Source organism: Lactuca virosa, chromosome 1 (genome assembly GCF_052849685.1).
Source record: "Lactuca virosa cultivar CGN04683 chromosome 1, Lactuca_virosa_CGN04683_v6, whole genome shotgun sequence".
Classification (NCBI taxonomy): Eukaryota; Viridiplantae; Streptophyta; class Magnoliopsida; order Asterales; family Asteraceae; genus Lactuca; species Lactuca virosa.
Genome location: NC_136426.1, coordinates 122,589,793 through 122,608,781, shown reverse-complemented (window position 1 = coordinate 122,608,781; position 18,989 = coordinate 122,589,793). Strand labels below are relative to the sequence as shown.

Genomic DNA, 18,989 nt, shown 5'->3' with positions numbered 1-18,989 from the left:
ACATTCTCAGGCTATAAGATCTTACTTATGTATAACCGTGATGCATACACTAAGCAACTACAGTAATGATGTCAATCTCATATAAGGAAAACCCTAGGCTAGCAGGCATCATATAATCATGCAATTCTATCATGCAATTCCTGAAGATCCCTAGCCTATCTCTAGCATGCTGTTCTAACATTTCACATAATCAAATAACTGTATGGTATTTTGGGGTCTACTTACTGGCTCCGGCTGATCGTACACCCTGCATCATCCTTTACTTATTTGAAAACCATTTTAGAAATCATTTTGAAAACCTTTCCTTGATTTGAGACTGGATTCACACTCATGTTCCTCCAATTCACTCAAACCAAGGCTCTGATACCAACTTGTAACACCCATAAAAAATGAGACAAAATTTAAACTTTTCAAAACATTAAAGATCCATTAATGATTACAAAGTCGTTCTCAAAAATAGTTTATATCAGAGTTTTTTCCCCAGAACCATAAACAGAACAGGAGGAGCTGTACGATCATGCCTTCGCCTTTCCGCGATCCCCTGATGTACCTGAAACAACAAACTGAAACTGTAAGCCCGAAAGCTTAGTGAGCTCCCCCAAAATACCGATACACTGTACATAACACATAAATAAGCAACAACATGTACTGGGTCCACAGATTTGCAGACCGGATCACCCCTGAGCCCACAGTGTGAGTCTGGATTGCCTTATTGGCCCACAGCTCACATCTGGATTGCCATCGAGCCCACAGTACGAGTCTCCCTTAGCCCGTAACTGGAATGCTCCTGGGTTTGTTGGTTACCGCACGGAGCAATATCACCTCAACCCATCCCACATAACATATCAACATATAACATAACCACTGAGAATGCAGATAATCATATAACAACACAGGTAGTCCTACAGATCTACCTAACTGGCATTACCACTGAGCATGCAGATAATCATATAACAACACAGGTAGTCCTACAGATCTACTTAACTGGCATAACCACTAGCATGCAACATTAACTTCATACTCAACATACTAACACTGTTAGGATAACATATTCAATGGGTCGGCCTTGGTGCCTTAGACCCCTTAGTATAGTGAGGTAACTCACCTTGCGACTGCCGACTGTAAATAGAAAGCTCAACCCTCGAATCACCGCCACAGACCCCACCACCTATACCCAACACATCATAAGGTTTATAAATTCCTGACTACCCCAGAAGTCAACTGGTCAACCCTTGGTCAAAGTCAAAGTCAATTGTCAAGGTCAACAGTCCATGTTGTCCTCAACTCGTCGAGTACCCTCACCTACTCGCCGAGTTTCTTGCGATACTTGTCCGCTCGTCGAGTCACCAGAATGACTCGTCGAGTTCCTAAGGCTCGTGGTCGAAGCTCCACGGCTACTCGTCGGGTTTTCCTTCTTGCAACTCGACAAGTCTACACGCATCCATTAATTGGGAAACCTTAACTGACTCGCCGAGTTGTTCATCCAACTCATCGAGTCTACGGCGATCTTTATCGGACTCGCCGAGTTGTTCATCCAACTCGTCGGGTCCATGTCCATCTTCATATGACTCGCCGAGTCGACCATGCGACTCGCCTAGTCCCTTCTATCCTTTAACCATACAGACACTTTTTAAGCCATGCCAAGGCTCCAAATTGCAGATCCAACTTCCTTAGGCATGCTTATCGCGTAAAGTTGCAAACTTTACGTGCATGCAAGGCTTTTAAGACCCTAAAATGACAAAACTAAGCTTGCAATGAAGTTACACACTTGAGGGAAGGCTCATACTAGGCAAAGCTGATGACTTTATGAATCTAGAGGCCAAGGGGAGTCCAGATCTGAAGTTACAACTTCTGATCTTGGCTTAAGCACAAGAAACCTTTCTTAAAACTCATGCAAAAGAGGGTTTAGGTGAAAATGAGCCAAGGAGAACGGTCTAGTACCTTCAAGAGAGTGCTTACTGATGCAAATCTTGAATCCCATGAGCTCTTGCTTCAACTAGCTTGTTTCCGCAAGTGTTTCCTTCACCAAAATCCTTCCTCCAAGCTTAAACTCTCCAAAAGAACACACACACACATGACTTAGGGTGAAAGAGGGACAAGAAGCAGTAAAGGGGAGGCTGGGGGAGGCCAATGATCCTTTAAATAAGGTGAAATTCCCGGGAATTTAGGGTTTCATTTGACAGCTCCTGCTCGTCGAGTCCCTTCTTGGACTCGGCGAGTAGGTCACTAAAACGCATGGACCATCCCGCTACTACTCGACGAGTAGGGCGACCAACTCGTCGAGTAGACCCAAAGACCAAGAAGGATTCATACATAAATCAATACCTGAGAATCGGGGCATTACAATTCTCCCCCACTTGAACTAGACTTCGCCCTCGAAGTCTGCTGAGGTAAACAACGTCGGGATGAAGATACTTTACCATTGACAAATCCTAATTTGTTCTTTGCTGATACTTTACCATTGACAAATCCTAATTTGTTATGTTAAAATTGATGTGATTAACGGAAGGTTTAGTTACTTTACCATTGACAAATCCTAATTTGTTCTTTGCTGATAGTGCAATTGTAATCGCCTTCTTCCACGATCCAAAATTGGATCCATCAAATTGTTTGGTAACTAATTACATGCCTCTGAGGGATGAAGATAGAGTGGATCTAAAGAAGTAATTTGAGTTCTAGCGGAATTAGAACTTTTAGGTACTGTTACAGTCAGCGCCATTGAAGCAACAAATGAAGAAGACGAATTAAACAGATCTTGATGAAAAAGATGAATCAAACTTTGAGCATGAATCAAATTCAGCTCTGATACCATGTTACTTTTGGTATGAACATGAAAGTGAAATGTAGAGAGAAAGAAGAAGTAGAGAAAAGGAATTTGTTTTATTATTCCTCTGTTAGTAACTGATTACATCTTATCAGTAAAACAGAATATTAATACAAGTTAATCACTAACTAACTTGATATGGAAGCTTAACCAACTAACAGTCACATGATAAACACGTGAAGTTATTAACAAATAGCTGTTAAGGCTAACTGATATACCAACAATCTGAAAGAATAAAAAATCTTTGAACGATTAAGAAACCCTAACTTCATCATCCATTAAGATATTTAAGTTATCTAATATTAATTTAGTTTTATCAAAGAACGACTTCATTTCAAAAGATTTATATTTGGTCTTTAATTTTTATTGCAATATATATTAGTTGTACTATGTGCATCATTCCATGAAAAACTTTAGAGCATTACTTCTTTTTATGTATGTTATTTTTAAATGCAACTATTCTTCATTGCAACAAATCATATAATTTTAAACTTTTAAAATGAAAATAGTGTTTTATTGTGATTTTTTTTAACGGCAATCAAATAAATTAGCACAAAAAAAAAACATAAGCGAGAAGTTCAAGTCAAATACAAGAAAAGTTCGATAAAGGTGACATACACCATAAAGACCAATAATTATTACAAAATTTGGACATGTTCTTAATCCAATTGAAAGTGTTAATGTTAATATCATCCGCCAAAAGTATAACTAGCCTTTCAAAAGACAATTCCATTGCGCGCATTCCAAATCATCCATAAAGTAAAGTAAACAAGGGACAAAATCATTTTACGAATATGCTTGTCACCTGTATGCGAATTAACCATATCCATAAGACTTGTGCAAGAAAAAGGTTGATGCATGAAGATACCCGACCACTCCACTAACCACTTCCAAAGAGAAGCATCAAAGGAACATGAGAAAAAAGTATGATCGATACTTTCCTCACAGAAACGACAAAAGGCACAAAGACTTGAAGAAATGCCAATATCATGCTTTATTAAATTACAGAATGTCGGAATTCGATTTTTAAACAATCTCCAAATAAAACAATTGATCTTGAGCGGAATCCAATTCACCCACCTCATCAAGTTGTCATGTGACTCACTGGACCTGTCAATTAATTGCCTCAATGCTTTGACAGAAAAAATGTTTTTGGAATCCCCTGTCCACTGCCATCTGTCACAACCATGGTTGCAGAAATCGGGATTAATCGTTTGACGTTCTCCAACCGACTAGGATTAGTGTGTTTGACGGAAATTAGGGATTAACCGGGTTTGACGGGATTAACCGGTCTTGGCGGGATTAATCGGTCAACAAAAGTAAAAAAAAAATAAAAAAAAGTCAAAAAAAAAATTCAAAAAAATCATTTTTTTATTACTTCAAAATTTTCAAATTTTCAAAATTTCAAATATTATACCAAATTATTCATATTTTAGTATTTTTAAACTTTCAAATTACAAATCCTCTTATTTTCTAATTTTAAAGTACTTATTTTTCTTGAAATATATTAATTTTTGATTAATTTTAATATTTTATTAATAATCTATGGTCCCTGATTAATCCCCGCCAAGACCGATTAATCCCTTAACACCAGTCGACCGTCGAGCGATTTTTACAACCTTGGTCACAACATATATTAAAATGAACAGTACCCACCAAATCAACCATAGCCGAAAATTACATGGATTCCCTACCTCTGCTCACATGCCGAGACCATTCCCAACACCATACTGGCACCAGATCATCTCCTAGATTCATCATGTCCTTCAATAAGCAATATTTATTTGTTTTCCAAAGCATACAAATTAGGATAAATATCTTTCAAAGCATAGTCGCCACACCACACGTCTTTCGAAAAGTATGTCTTATCACCAATGCCAACCATTCTTTTGAATAAGTTGGACATAAAAATGCCCTTTTCCTCTAACCCAATAGCAATATGAGAAATGCAATACCACACACCCTTTAAAGAGTATTTATCAAGAGACTTACCATCAACGAGATTAAGATTATGAATAGATCATATACAAGTAAACCAAAAGGAATCGATCTCTTCTTTTAATCTCCACCACCACTTGGCAAGTAAAGCCAAGTTGGTGGAATAAGGACAACCCACTCCAAGACCCTCGTTATCCTTGGGTTTAGTGACCACGTCCCACGCCACCTAATTTATTTTCTTCTTGTCATTATCACCACCCCAAAGGAAGCGCCTTCTAATACTATCAAGTAAATGATAATATTTTGAGGAGCCCAAAACAAGGAGAAATAATAAAGAGGGAGACTATTAAGTGCCAAATTCACAAGCGTGAGACGACCTCCAAAAGATAAGGACTTTGCTTTCCATTTCGAAAGCTTAGTCATTAGCCCCCACCGGTAAGCCAAGATAAGTGAATGGAAACTAGGCGGGTTCACACTTGAGGATACTAGCCATCTATCAATCTCTAAGTTATTAACACCCACTCAAAAAACTCTACATTTTTGTAAATTCACCCTTAACCCCAAAGCAAGGTAAAAACATCAAAGCAATCTATTAAGATTAATAAAATTTATCTCCGACCACTCACCAATGAAAGTAACATCATCGGCATACATAAGATGGGAAATAGTAATATCGCTATTAGGGAGAGAAAGACCTCAAAAATGGTGAAGATCACAAGCTGCCTCCATGAAAATATGAAGACCATCCATAGAAATTATAAAAAGGAAAGGACCTAACATATCTCCTTGCCTAACACCCATCTTAATATCAAATTCCTTAGTAGGAGAACATTAACTAAACGGAAGCTCTACTAGAGGAAAGACATCCCATTATCCATATTCTCCACTTCCATCCGAACTCCATTTGCTCCATCACCGAGTCCAAGAATTCCCAACTCAAAGAATCAAAAGTTTTGTCAAAATCCACCTTAAAGATAATCATTTTTTTCTTCATCTTCTTGGACCAAAAAAATATCTCGTTAAGTAAAAGTGGCCCATCCAAAATGATTTTACCATTAACATACGCCGTTTTCTTGGGACTAATAATCTTGCACAAAATTTTCTTTAAGACGGTTTGCAAGAACTTTTGAAAGAATCTTGTAAAGGCAACCAACAAGATTTACCGGGCAATAGTCTTTCAAATAAAGTGGATCACAAGTTTTTGGAATTATGGAAATAAAAGAGGAATTACACCATTTAGCAAGAGACCCATAGGATTCAAAATCTTTGACAAACATTATGACATCCGACTTAATCAAATCACAATAATGCTTCAAGAACATAAAAGTGAAGCCATCCGGTCCTGGTGCTTTGTCATTTCCATAATGGTACTATGAATAAAACGTAACATAATATACCTATATACAGTGTCATTTATATTATTGTTTGTCTGTGTTCAAAACAGTTCCCACATCAAAAAAAACTTCATAACATTTACTATTTGTTTTTATTTAGAGAAATCTAAAGAGATGTGAAAAAGACCACCAAAGTTTGGTATGCAAAATACTTCATTTCCACATGTTTTTATTCACCTTAACCGGTTAAATTGGTTTAGTTTAACCGATTCAAGCGGGTTTTTGTAAGTATGTATATCCCAAGTAAGATCAATATCTTTATTTGGAGGGCTATTTTAAATCGGCTGCCAACTAGGATGGATATTTACCAAAAACATTGATATTAGTCTTGAGGGAGTGGTGCATGGCATGCCATGCTGCCACATCGGTTTTTTAGCAATTAATAATAACCCTAAGTGTACATTTACACTCACACTCTCTATCCTCTCTCATCGTCATTCAAATGCCGTTTAATGTTGAAGAGCTCGACATCCCACCATGGGGGGTGTATGCCAAGTTTGCCACCCTTATACAACCCTCATTGACAAGCCACTCCTTGAGACTTTTATCATGCGGCACTTGTTTTGTTAGAGTAAGTTATAAGTTGTGAATAAGTAATAGTATGAAATATTGTATGTGATTGTGTTAAAAGTGAGTAACCTTGTAATAGAAGTGTTTAGGCCAAAAGGGTATTTCGGTCATTTTGAGTAAATAATGAAATTGAGAATATTAGTGAAATCTATGTTATTATAAGTAGATATTTTCTTTGTAATGAAGTAATGGTGTAAAATATATAGGTATATGTATTGAAAGTTAGACAAAATGCTAATAAAAGTAATTAGACCAAAAAGGGTATTTTGGTCATTACATGTAAATTGTGAACTTGGGTGAATTCTAAAGTCTATGGTAGACGAGTGATATGATTTTGAGGTATAAATAAGTTCTTGATAAAAAGGACTTAATGAAATAAGAGTGGGATATGATAGTTAAGGGTAAAATAGGAAAAATTCTAAAGAATTGTTGAATTCCAGTATCCACGACGTGGCAAAAGTGGTACCACAATGTGGTACCAAAGCGGCAATCTGGTTGACGTAAGGTGAATAGTGAGAACAATATACTTTGTAATTACCACGACGTGGTGAAAATAGACCACTACATGGGAAAGTACAGTGCTATGTTCTTTCGTAACAAAACTTTTAGTGACGGGACAAAAGTGTCATGAATAATAGGAAAACGATGACGTGCAGAGTTAATGATGCCACGACATGGCAACACAATGAATTCAAATCAGATAAAAAGGACGAGAGTTCCTTTCAGCTCTTATTCTTCTTATTTCGTTCCATAGATGTAAATCACGAAAGAGGGGCGATTTTGGCTATGTTCTAAGGGAATAACAAGAAGAGATTAAGAAAGGGTTAAAAAGGTATAATCTATCACTTCTAGAATCAAAATAAGTTCTATGTGTTAATCAATCTATGATTTAGGGCAGAAACAAGTTTGGGATAGACGAAAAATACTAAAATAACTTATCATATTCAAACGCTTGATGGGTATAGACGAAAATACTAAAATAACTTACAATAAATCATTGACCTTTACATACATATATTTGAAAATAAATACGTTACGAATGTTTGGTTGGCCAAATTATTTCCAATAATCAAGATTTTACATTTTAGAAATCTTGCACTGTAACATTAATTAATATAATATCATTATCCATATATTTTAAACTTATGTTGATATCTATAAAAGGAATTAAGGTGAAAATGTTATCTGATCTGAGTTAAATCTCGTATTCCGGGTACGGCCAGGACTAAACCCGAAACCCGATTATTGGTAAAAACAAAACTCGAAAACTGGCCCACAAATATGAATATCTGGTTCGGTACAGCTCCAGTCCCGGATTTTTTCCAGTCTGGTCCGGTCCAATGGGTCGTATGTTCATCCCTAGTTTTGATTCATGTGAGATAACCCTTCAGCTATCAAAAGTTTGGAATTCCCCAAAATCCTAAGATTTCCCGAAGTGCAGTTCTCATGTCGTGGCATATTATTTACCACGTCATGGTCAACCACAAGATCGAGATTTCGGTTCTGTTTGAAGCTCATATTATAAGGATTGCTTAGATCTGCTTCTATCTTGTGTCTTGGGTGTGATTTCAGAAGAAGAACTCCACATTGGGTTCTCTAGTCCACTCATCTGGCTCGTCAAAAGAAGAAACCTACGAAGAAAGCAAAGGTATGATTCTATTCTATTATGTTCTATAAGTTGCATGGGTAGTTGACTTAGGTCTATAAGTCTCGAGTCTTAGATCAAAGTTGCTTGTTGTTTCTGTTGTCCAATGGTTGATCTTAGATGTAACGCCCGTAGATCCGGGCTAGTCAATTTAGAGATAATAGGGGTCGAAAACGACTTTCCGACAAAAGATTATTTAGAATAAATAATCTTAGCCAAGTTGTATAATATGTCTCAAGGTTTTCGTACATATAAAGAACGCCGAAATCCGAGTTATAACGAAGAAGTTATGACCCGTCGAAGTTTTACGGCAAAACCGACACGGCACCGGGAAGCGTAAATAGTGAATTTACGATAGAACGAGTTTTAGCCTTAGCGATCTAAACAAAAGTTGTAGAGTATGTTCCCGCCTACGCGTGGATATAAAGAACGTCGAAAACAGAGCTCGTATACAAAAGTTATGATTTTTAGAAGTTAAGTGTGCAATTTGTGAAACTGTGATGACGTGACAAGATCCTAGCCGTTGCTTGCTCCCCCCACGGCCTCGCACCAGATGAAGACATGTCGCCTCGCTTCACTCTATGCCCCGCGTCCGAGGTTGGGTACGCCCAGTGTACCTCGATCTTATCCGGGTCCGATGCAAGTGCGAGACAGCTGGATCCGAGTTGGGCCTTATCCGAAGACTACGCCCCGCGTAGCCAAGGACTACGCCCAGCGTACGTCCGAGGCTCGCGGCTATAAATACCTGCGAGGGCTGCCGAGCAAATCACACCAATTCTCTTTCTCTCTCTAGTTTCTTTCTCTCTCTAAGATCCCAAACCACCCCTAAGCCCTAGGAAAAATCCCTAGCACCTAAAGGAAGCCCCGAGGCTCCCGGAGTTCCGAGAAAAAGGGTCTTTCGGTTCGGAAACGCCGCTCCGAGCAAAGCCCGGTTTTCTTTAAAATCCGCTGTAAGTGAGCTACGCCTACGCAATTTTTAATTTAACTTTTAAATAATTATAGTAATGTTATTAGGTCCTTAAAATAATTATTTGGGCTATTATTATGAGTTATATTGAGTGTTATTAAATGCTTATATAATAATAATAATAGCTAGACTATTAATTAGTCACGGTTAACGTTAAAACTAAACGCTAGTGGTATTGATACTAGGTTTTGGTCAAGGAAAAATTGTTTTGAGATAACGAAGCGTTGTTCAAGTACCGAGTCACCACCTAATCAGGTGAGTGCATAGTTACTTTCATCTTACACATAGATATGAAGTATTTTATATAAATTATGTGCTATGTGTGCATATTATCTGTATACTTGCTATCTATGCTGGAGGAATGATTTTATACATGTTTTAAATGATTTAAACTATATATATATATATATATATATATATATATATATATATATATATATATATATCTACGATAATATGTTGGGTAAAACATGGGTAGATATGGAATATGAGTTGGATGATGAGTTGAGAGGTGTTATAGACCACGAGGTGAGTGTGAGAGGTGGACGATGTGAGAAGCCTTTCCCAAATGATGACCCCGTCATCTAGCAGAGTATGGATGACAACCACAGACTATTCTAGACAGTCCAGTGGAACACTAGCAGGCTCGCAGCCTGTAGGTGTTGTGAACGATGTGTTCACCCGGTGTACTCTAAACCCTGGCGATCATGCAGACTTGGTGCCTAAACCTTGGCGATCATGCAGACTTGGTGCCAAAACCCTGGCGACTATGCGAACTTAGTGCCTGTTGTATAAACCCTGGTGACTATGCAGACTTAGTGCCTAGATGTTTGGATGATAGATAAGGGATTATAGGCCCGTAAATACGAAATAATGTAGTAAGGCTTATGTTGTACTGTTTATGCTTTTGATCTGTATCGAACATGACATCCCGAGTCTTTTAATGAAATACATTTCTTTGGAAATGCTTTTGATAAATCTTTATCATATTTTGTTTTGGGACAAATTCCGCAACACTTTTATTTAAAATGTTACTCTGATTTTCAAGACTTAAACTTAGAATGCTAAGCGATGATTGTGAGATGTGAGCACTAGCTTATTTTAGGAATTATGCCTAAAATGCTTTTAGGAGCTAAATGCTTTATGCCTTATGTGCTGTTAATTGTTCGGATCTATGGTCTGTTGCCGACCGGATCTAGAAACCTTATGTGTTTAGGATTCTAAACGTATGACTACGATATTAGAACTAGCATATAAACGTTTCGGAGAGATAAGGATGATTTAAACGTCTATCCTGAATAAAGATCTAAATTCACCTTATTCGGTGTATAGATCAAAATGGCAAGAACCCGCAGTGGAGCTGGGAATGCAAATGGGAATAGGAATCAACCCCCAGTGATTCAGCAAATACCTGTTGTAGCAGATGTTCCTGAGCCAATCACGATGGCCAGAGTGCAAGCGATGATCCAGATGATGCTGGATCGTCAAATGGAGGAAACCAGGCGTTTGCTCCAACAAAATCGCGAGGAAGCTACCATACCAATCGTAGAGCCCAAGCTCAATAATGGGCCGTCTGAAGGAGGAAACTACAGTGGGACTGTTGGTCAAGCCAACCCACCGATAGTTAGGCAAAACCACCAGGATGGAGGAAATGACGGACGTGGATGCAATTACAAGGATTTCATGGCATCTAAACCACCGTGTCTATCTGGAAGCCCGACGCCGGTGGAAGTCATGAACTGGATCTCTGAGATGGAAACGATGTTTGAGAGTTGCGAGTGTAGCAACAGGAAGAAGACCGCTCTCGCGGTTCCTCTGTTGAAATCTAGAGTACTAAGCTGGTGGAAGCTACTAGCTGATTCAATGCCCAAAGGAGAAGCAAGCAAGATGTCGTGGGAGAATTAAAAGAGATGTAGATCACTAGTGTAAATAATGTAAGTTCTGTTTATGCTTATGTTTCTGTATTGACAATGACATCCCAATGTTTTGAAAATGAATGAACATATATTTCCTCGGAAATGCTTTGATAACCTATTTATCATGTTTTTCTGGGAACAAATTCCGCAAGATTTTTGTTAAAAGAAGTACTCTGATTTTTATAAAGCATAAACAAAATCGGTCTTTTCTGGCCGTGAAAATGGGGATGTCACATTAGATAAGCTCGAAACCCATTATCTATTTAGGTATGCAATGCACTTTGTTCAATCTCCATGAAACTCCTAGATCTTTTGAGATTCATTAAAAACTATTCAATAGCATGCTAATCTCATATTTGCACATCTTGTATTTGTACATGGGCTACAAAGGTATCACAAATAAGATGGGGGGTTTTTGGTTTCTTTTGTAAGCATCTAACTAGTTCATGGGTTTTTGGATTGTGATGGAATGGGGATTTTTGGTTTCATTTTGTTGTATGAAGTGTAACACAATAAGTCAATGGAAGTTTAATGTAATGTACTTTGTTATAAATCAGTAGTTTTGATGTGCATTTTCGTAAATACATTGTTCTAACTGCATCTTGCAAATGGTTGGTATTTCAAATGTACATTGTTATATATGCATCTTTTTGAGAAATTTTTGGAGATGGTAATTCATAAGTAAATTGTAAATTCCATAAAATTCATGAAATTTAAAACTTTTTCAAGCATCCAAAAACCATTATTTATTACAAAATGTTTTCAAAATAGTTTCATATCAGAGTATCCCATAAATCCAAATCATAAAATGCGAGGAGGTGCATGATCAAGCCTTTGCCTTCCCGCGATCATCCGAAGTACCTGAAACAAAATCCAAAAACTGTAAGCCCAAAGCTTAGTGAGTTCCCCCAAAATACCCGCACCACAAATAACACACACATAATAACAGCATACAATGGGCCCAATCAACCATAAGGTTGGAATGCCCCAGGCCCTCAACCATCAGGTTGGAATGCCAACATACTATGGGTCCAATCATCCTCGGGATGGTATACCCTCGGCCCACAACCATCCGGTTCGATTGCCCACATACTATGAGTCCAATCATCCTCGAGATGGAATACTCTCGGCCCACAACCATCAGGTTGGAATGCCCTGGCCTGTTGGCTCTCGCACAAAGCAAATAATCCTCAACCACCAATCATTCATGTGCACATATATCAGATAATCACATAACAGTCTACAGACAGTCAAACCGATATACAAATCACTAAGCATAGTAACATCCTATCTACAAAGATTCCGATCTAACCGATCATAACCACATAGAAACATCCTATCTACCAGGATACCGATCTACATATCACACTAATAATAAAGCAGGATAACAATCCAAAGGGCCGGCCTTGGTGCCTTCGACCCTTGAGTATAGTGAAGAAAACTCACCTCACAAGTAGCACTGGATGATAATGTCAAACTCCCAAACACAGCTCCAAACTAAACCACCTACAATCATCATAGGACCAATTCTATCAAGACCTAATTTACCAAAGTACCCTCAGAAGTCAAACTTGGTCAACCCTTGGTCAAATTCAAAGTCAACGGTCAAGGTCAACAGTCCTGTTGGCCCAACTCATCGAGTTCCTTTAGAACTCAGAAAATCGCAAAAACCTGAGTCAACTCGCCGAGTTATCAAATAACTCATCGAGTCCTTGCGGTGTCCAGAAGATCGGGAAAACCCTAACCAACTCGTCGAGATATCTCACTAACTCGCCGAGTTCACGCAGAATCCAGAAAGTAGGAAACCCTCATCCAACTCGTCGAGTTGACTATGCAACTCGTCAAGCTCCTTCAATCCTTTTCTCATTCAGACTCTTTTAAGCGAAACCAAGGCTCCAAACTATAGAACTAGCCTCCTAGGGTGTAGTTACCACGTAAAGTTGCTAACTTTATGTGCATGCAAGGCCTCAAGAGGTTAAAACACCCAAAACTAGCCTTAGGAAGAGGTTTAGGGCATGGAGAAAGGCCATAGCTTGCTAAAGTCGAGAACTTTATGTCCATGAGGGCCTAGAGGAATCCAGATCTGAACTCATCACTTAAAAACGTGCTCAATACTAGAAATGCCTCAAGAATAAGCTAGAAATGACCCTAAAATATTGAATGAAGAGATCTAACAAGAGAATGATCAAGGTAATGACTTTTTACCTTCAAATGAATGCCAAAACAAAGTAGATGCTGGATCTACAAGATCCTTCTCGTTCCAAGCTTCTCAATCTCAAGTCTCTTTAAGAAATGCACCAAACACACACTTTTAGCCTCACACACTCAAAACAGGAGGTTAGCTCGATTAGGGTTTGTTTCTAGACGTGAAAGGTGGTAAGGAGGCTGGAGGGAGGAATTAAGGTCCTTTAAATAGGGTGAAAACCCTAAAAATTAGGGTTTTCATGTCTAGCTTCAACTCGTCGAGTTGGGTCCTCCAACTCATCAAGTAGGTTCTAGAATCCACGCTGATTTATCAGTTCCTACACGACGATTTGGGGCAGCCAACTCGTCGAGTAGGTCAAAAACATGAATATAAAGCTTTAAATTTTATATCTGGGAGTCGGAATGTTACATAAATTGTTGATAAAACCATTACATAACAAAGTTTAAACATGAAACTTAGTTTCAACTTACTTAATGATGGAAGGTGTTAACCCATACAAATATTACAAAAGACCTAATTACCATAATTTAAACAACCAAACCATAATTTAAGTTTCAAAAGACCTAATTACCCAAACATCCAACTAACTACTTAACAGAATTTCCAGCCCCCTTTCCCTTTCCCTGTGTCTTCCCCTTTGCCCGTGTCTTCCCCTTTCCATGTGTCTTCCCCTTTGATCCAAATTCACCAATGCCTCCCTGCCCTTTACATGTTCTGGAATTGTGCCCCTTGTTATGACACTTTGAACATGTGACTGCAAGAAATTTCCTACTCAATTTAGTGGTTTTGCTGTTGGGCTCATCAACACCTCTCCTTTTTTTTTCTGGCCTCCCAACCTACACATATGCATATATTATAGTTAAAACATAAACATACATGTTGGCATTCAAAGTACATATTTAGCCTAGTTGGCATAACAATCTGTGTGTGACGTTTTAGTGGAGTTAAAGTGAATGGACAATCACTTTTTGGCCACATTGAACGGCCATTTATTGGATCAATTTTGTTCAGATACATGGCTCTCCATGTTGATAACTTATATCAAGGATGGACCCAATCCTTAACATCAGTGGCATCTTCTCCATTTTCAAATTTGTTCCATATAGTAGAAACGGCATGCCTACATGGAAAACCTGTAATCTCCCAAAACCTACAAGTGCAACTTAATTCATTTAGGTTCACCACATACTGATCCTGCCATGTGCTTGCAACTTGGTACTTTCCTGCACCATTATACTTAGCTACATACTTTGCTGCATCAGTCTTAATCTCCTCTAAAATTATAATTTCAATAGTACTTAGTTCCCCTGGACACTTATCTATTTCCTTTTTCACAATACACAATCTCTTCATGAGATACTCTCTAATATACTCTAAGCAGGTGATGATTGGTTTATCCCTACCTTCATCTATCTTAGCATTGAATACCTCACAAAGATTATTCAACAAACAATCAGTGTGTGCCCTACCTGTGTAAAACATATTCAAAAAGAAAATTACCCATTTTATATAAAAAACTTAAAAATCAACAACTTGTTAGTGACATACCACTAAAGTGAGATTTAGACAATGTCTCTGTGGGAATCTTACACAACCAAGAATGATCTTCATCGTTAATTTTCTTCAAATCATCCATTGCATATTTAAAGTGATTTAATGTTGTTGCTCTACCACATTCTCAAACCTTGTCACTCAACTCTTTTCCTTTCCACTTTTTCTTCATATTCTCCTAAATATGCCTCAAACAAAACCTATGTTCTCCATTGGGGAATACCTTTGTAACTGCGGGTATTATCCCCTTAACAAATACAAATATAGTCAGTTTTGCTTATAAAAATAGAAAGTAATCTACACTAACATGAGAAATAATGAGGTGAAACATACATTTTGTCTATAAGAAATTAAGGTAAAATTTGAATTTTCTCCCAATTCCAAGTCTTCTCCTAACAGTTCCATGAACCAGATCCAAGAACTAGTTGTTTCTGCCTCTACCACTGCATATGCTACAGGGTATATTCCATTATTTGAGTCTAGACCCACAGCAGTTAGTACTTGCCCAGGATATGGGCCTTTCAAGAATGTACCATCCACTTCCAGGAAATCCCTTAACCCAACTTTGAATCTCAACTTCAATGCACCTAGACATACATATATCCTTCTAAAAGTTCTTGTAGTAGTCAACAAGCATGGTTCAGGATACACATATATCCTAACAGTTGTACCAGGATTAGTGCTTTGCAGTTCCAAAGCATAATCCCTCAGATACCCATATTGTAGCTGGTAGTCCCCACCGATGATACGTTCAACCATTTTCTTTGCCCTAGCAACCTTTTGAACTGACATACCAAGCTCCAACTTCTTACACAACTCCTCGTGTAAAGCTTTGATTGGAATTTTAGGGTTACTCTGAATTTGTGGAACAATTAAGTTTGCTAAATATTTAGAAGTACAAGCTAAATATTTGGTTTTCTTGTTTAAAATTCCATGTTCATATACATCTACAACACTATGTAATTCACTCATGTCTACATTCACATCAAATTGCAAGTTAGACTCATGTACAATGTATTCACTATCATCAGAATCATCTCCACTATAATTAGAACCATCTCCATTCTGACTATAGAAAGCATCTCCACTAGGGGTGTTCACGGTCCGGTTTTTTCGGTTTTTAGGTCAAACCGAAGCCAAACCGTTAGTAACGGTTTTTCTCAAGCAAAAATCGAAGCCGAACCGTTGAAAATTTAAAACCGAACCAAACCAAACCGTTACTAACGGTTTGGCTCCGGTTTGGTTTCACGGTTTGGGCTTTTTAGGCCCATTTTAATCGAGTCCATTAAACTAATTTAGTAAAATAAATCGATTACATTGGTACATGAATAAAAAAACTTGCAAAAATAAAAACAACCTAACAGGACTAAGTTACATGATGTTTACTAATTTAAATAATAAAACATATGAAAACATTATTATTGTCCATATCCTTTTTAAATATTGAAAAGCATATGAACCTAGAATAAAAAAACATATTAGATGAAAGTTCTCCTTGGAGAAGAAATGTTGTCCGTAATGCCCTCGGGTTTCTGAATGTTGAGTCTTGCTGATTGAGATACGCCAACACCTCATGCACTCTATTATTCAACTGGAAACCACCACAACAAACATATGTAAACAAATCAAACGATTGCTTGGAGTTGGAGTGGTGGAATCTCAATTGTTGGGCTTCATTTACACTACAGTTTACAAAAGAAACTACTGGGAATCTGGGCTAATTAAACGTGGGTTTTAAATTTTGTTATCTGTATATATAAGAATTAATATATAATACTATTACATATAAAAAAAATTAATATATATATATATATATATATATATATATATATATCATACGGTCCGGTCCGATTTTTATACGGTTTGAAATCTTAAAAACCGTAAGCCAAACCGTTCACTACGGTTTGAAAAGTTCAAAACCGCAAGCCAAATCGTAAAGAAAAATACAAACCGTAAAACCAAACCGATGACCGGTTTGGCCGGTTTCACGGTTTCAAACCGTACCGCGAACACCCCTAATCTCCACTATCATCACTTAACATGCCCTCTAGAATTTTCATCCCTACTTGATTGTCTTCACCATTTGGTACATTGTACTCATCATCAAAGTCAGCATAATATGAATAATCCTTTGTAAATGCTTCAAATTCATCAAGTCTTACACTTTGTTCTCCACCAATATCTTCACAAATTGGTTCATCTGCATAATTGACTAAATTATCCTTACACACTTCTTCTATGTGACCCATGGTCACTCCTTCATTCACATCGATGACATTACTTTGTTGGCTAACTTGTGACCTAACATATGGGACAATAGTCTTTGAATGATCCTGACTTTCATCCATATCTATCACATGTGACTGGTTTAAATCAAGCTTTTTACTACATGATCCTGCTTCTCTTCTACAAGGTTTTTTTCTATTAAATTCTTGTGTCACACTCTCAGGTTCCAATTCCTCAATAACAACGTTGGAAGGAGACTTAAAATAAGTAGGTACCTTAGTCTGACCAATTTCAATATACACCTCTACAAGCCTGTGTTTAGGGACATACGCAACCAATTTAAGTACGTCTTGGTCATTACCTAAAGGCAATAACTCGTAGTCTAAGGGAAATTCAAGGATACAAAAATGGTAGTAAACGGTATGTTCACCTTTGTACCCTAATTCTCGAACCATGTCATCGATTTCATGGATTGAAAATAAATCAATGTCAACGTCATCTACATATGATACAGTACCATCGATGTATTTCCTTCCAGGTGACTTGGTAAAGATACCACTATAGTGTATCTTCAACGTGAAATAGTTGTCATATCCCTCTGTAAACACAAAAATAGGCATGGTAAAGAAGATGATTTATCTTCATGAATACATTCAAGGAAAACAAAAACTATTTTTTTTAAATCTTACTGTATCTCGATTGCAAGTCCTTCAAGCACATATTTTTTTTCACGTAAACACTATATTGAGAGAACCATTGTCCTTTACTGTTGCGTAAACCCTAAACCGTAATTTCGTGTCTTGGATGAGAGTGATCTGCAGAAGATGAAGTCACTGTATCTTGGGAGTTGAAGAGTGTTTGGGAGTTGACGTGAAGAAGACAGTAGCATAATCATTTCCCTCATTAAAGAAGAGGGAAAACGTGAAAAGACCAATTGCCCTTATATTATTTTAATAAAATAAGAGTTAACGGTGGGTTTCTAACGGTGTAAGGGATAAGGACCAATTTTCAAAAGTTCTGAAAGCACAGGACCATCTATGACGTTTCTAAACCACAGGGACTAAACTTCAAATCGGGGAAAACCACATGGACCATTTATGATGTTTTTTTGCTTGTATCCTTAGCTAGTTTAGTGTGCACCTCATGTTTATGTTGAATGTTTCGAAATCAAGTAACCATATTTTGATGTTAATAATAATGCTATACATATCAATATTTATTGGAAAACTTTTGTTTGGATTATTTCATTGTTTGTTGTTATAGAAGATATGTTTTGCATTGTTAGTTATTGGAGTTTCAATTCAATCTTTTCACTCTCATAATGTGTATGCAAGAAACCATGTTTTGCATTGTTAGTTATTGGAGTTTCAATTCAATCTTTTCACTCTCTGTGACAACCCGAAACTTCTATCATGTACACTTAGTCAATTCAATCAATATTCAACTTGTTTTGTTGATTTCTGGTACGGTTTAAGGGTTCATTTAAGTGTTCTAAGCTTGAATTTGACCAAGGTTGAGATTAGGAATGAGTTAGCATGTCACATAGTAAGAAAACCGGGCCATACACACCTCTTGGAGGAGTGTACGGCCGTACACATGGGTGTGCGGCCGCACACCCACTCCTTGGCCACACACTCACTTTTTGGCAGCACTCTCTCCCCTATATAAAGGGTAGACTCTTTTTCCCTTCATTCTTTTCACTCCTTGGCAACAAACTACTCTATTCTCTCAAGTTCTCCAACCTTGAACCCT

At 37.6% G+C, this 18,989-nt stretch overlaps 1 protein-coding gene across 1 annotated transcript; it reads right to left on the bottom strand.

The window, feature by feature from the left end:
• Positions 1 to 14,047: 14,047 nt before the first annotated feature.
• LOC145119925 (uncharacterized) lies at positions 14,048 to 15,983 on the bottom strand. The gene is made up of 5 exons (XM_079055696.1): positions 15,345 to 15,983; positions 15,235 to 15,258; positions 15,009 to 15,081; positions 14,514 to 14,929; positions 14,048 to 14,296 (listed from the first exon to the last, which is right to left on the bottom strand). The coding sequence occupies exons 1-5, from the start codon at positions 15,981 to 15,983 to the stop codon at positions 14,048 to 14,050; spliced, it is 1,401 nt and encodes a 466-aa protein (XP_078911822.1).
• Between the last annotated feature and the right edge of the window lie 3,006 nt (positions 15,984 to 18,989).

Bases quoted from the DNA above. Each gene is read 5' to 3' on its own strand.
- LOC145119925 (XM_079055696.1), bottom strand. From the start codon at position 15,983: ATGAGTGAATTACATAGTGTTGTAGATGTATATGAACATGGAATTTTA. The intron at 15,259-15,344 runs GTATGTTTCACC...GTATTTGTTAAG, and splicing joins TAATTTCTTATAGACAAAAT to GGGATAATACCCGCAGTTAC. The intron at 14,297-14,513 runs GTCCATCCTTGA...GCATATGTGTAG, and splicing joins CCACTGATGTTAAGGATTGG to GTTGGGAGGCCAGAAAAAAA.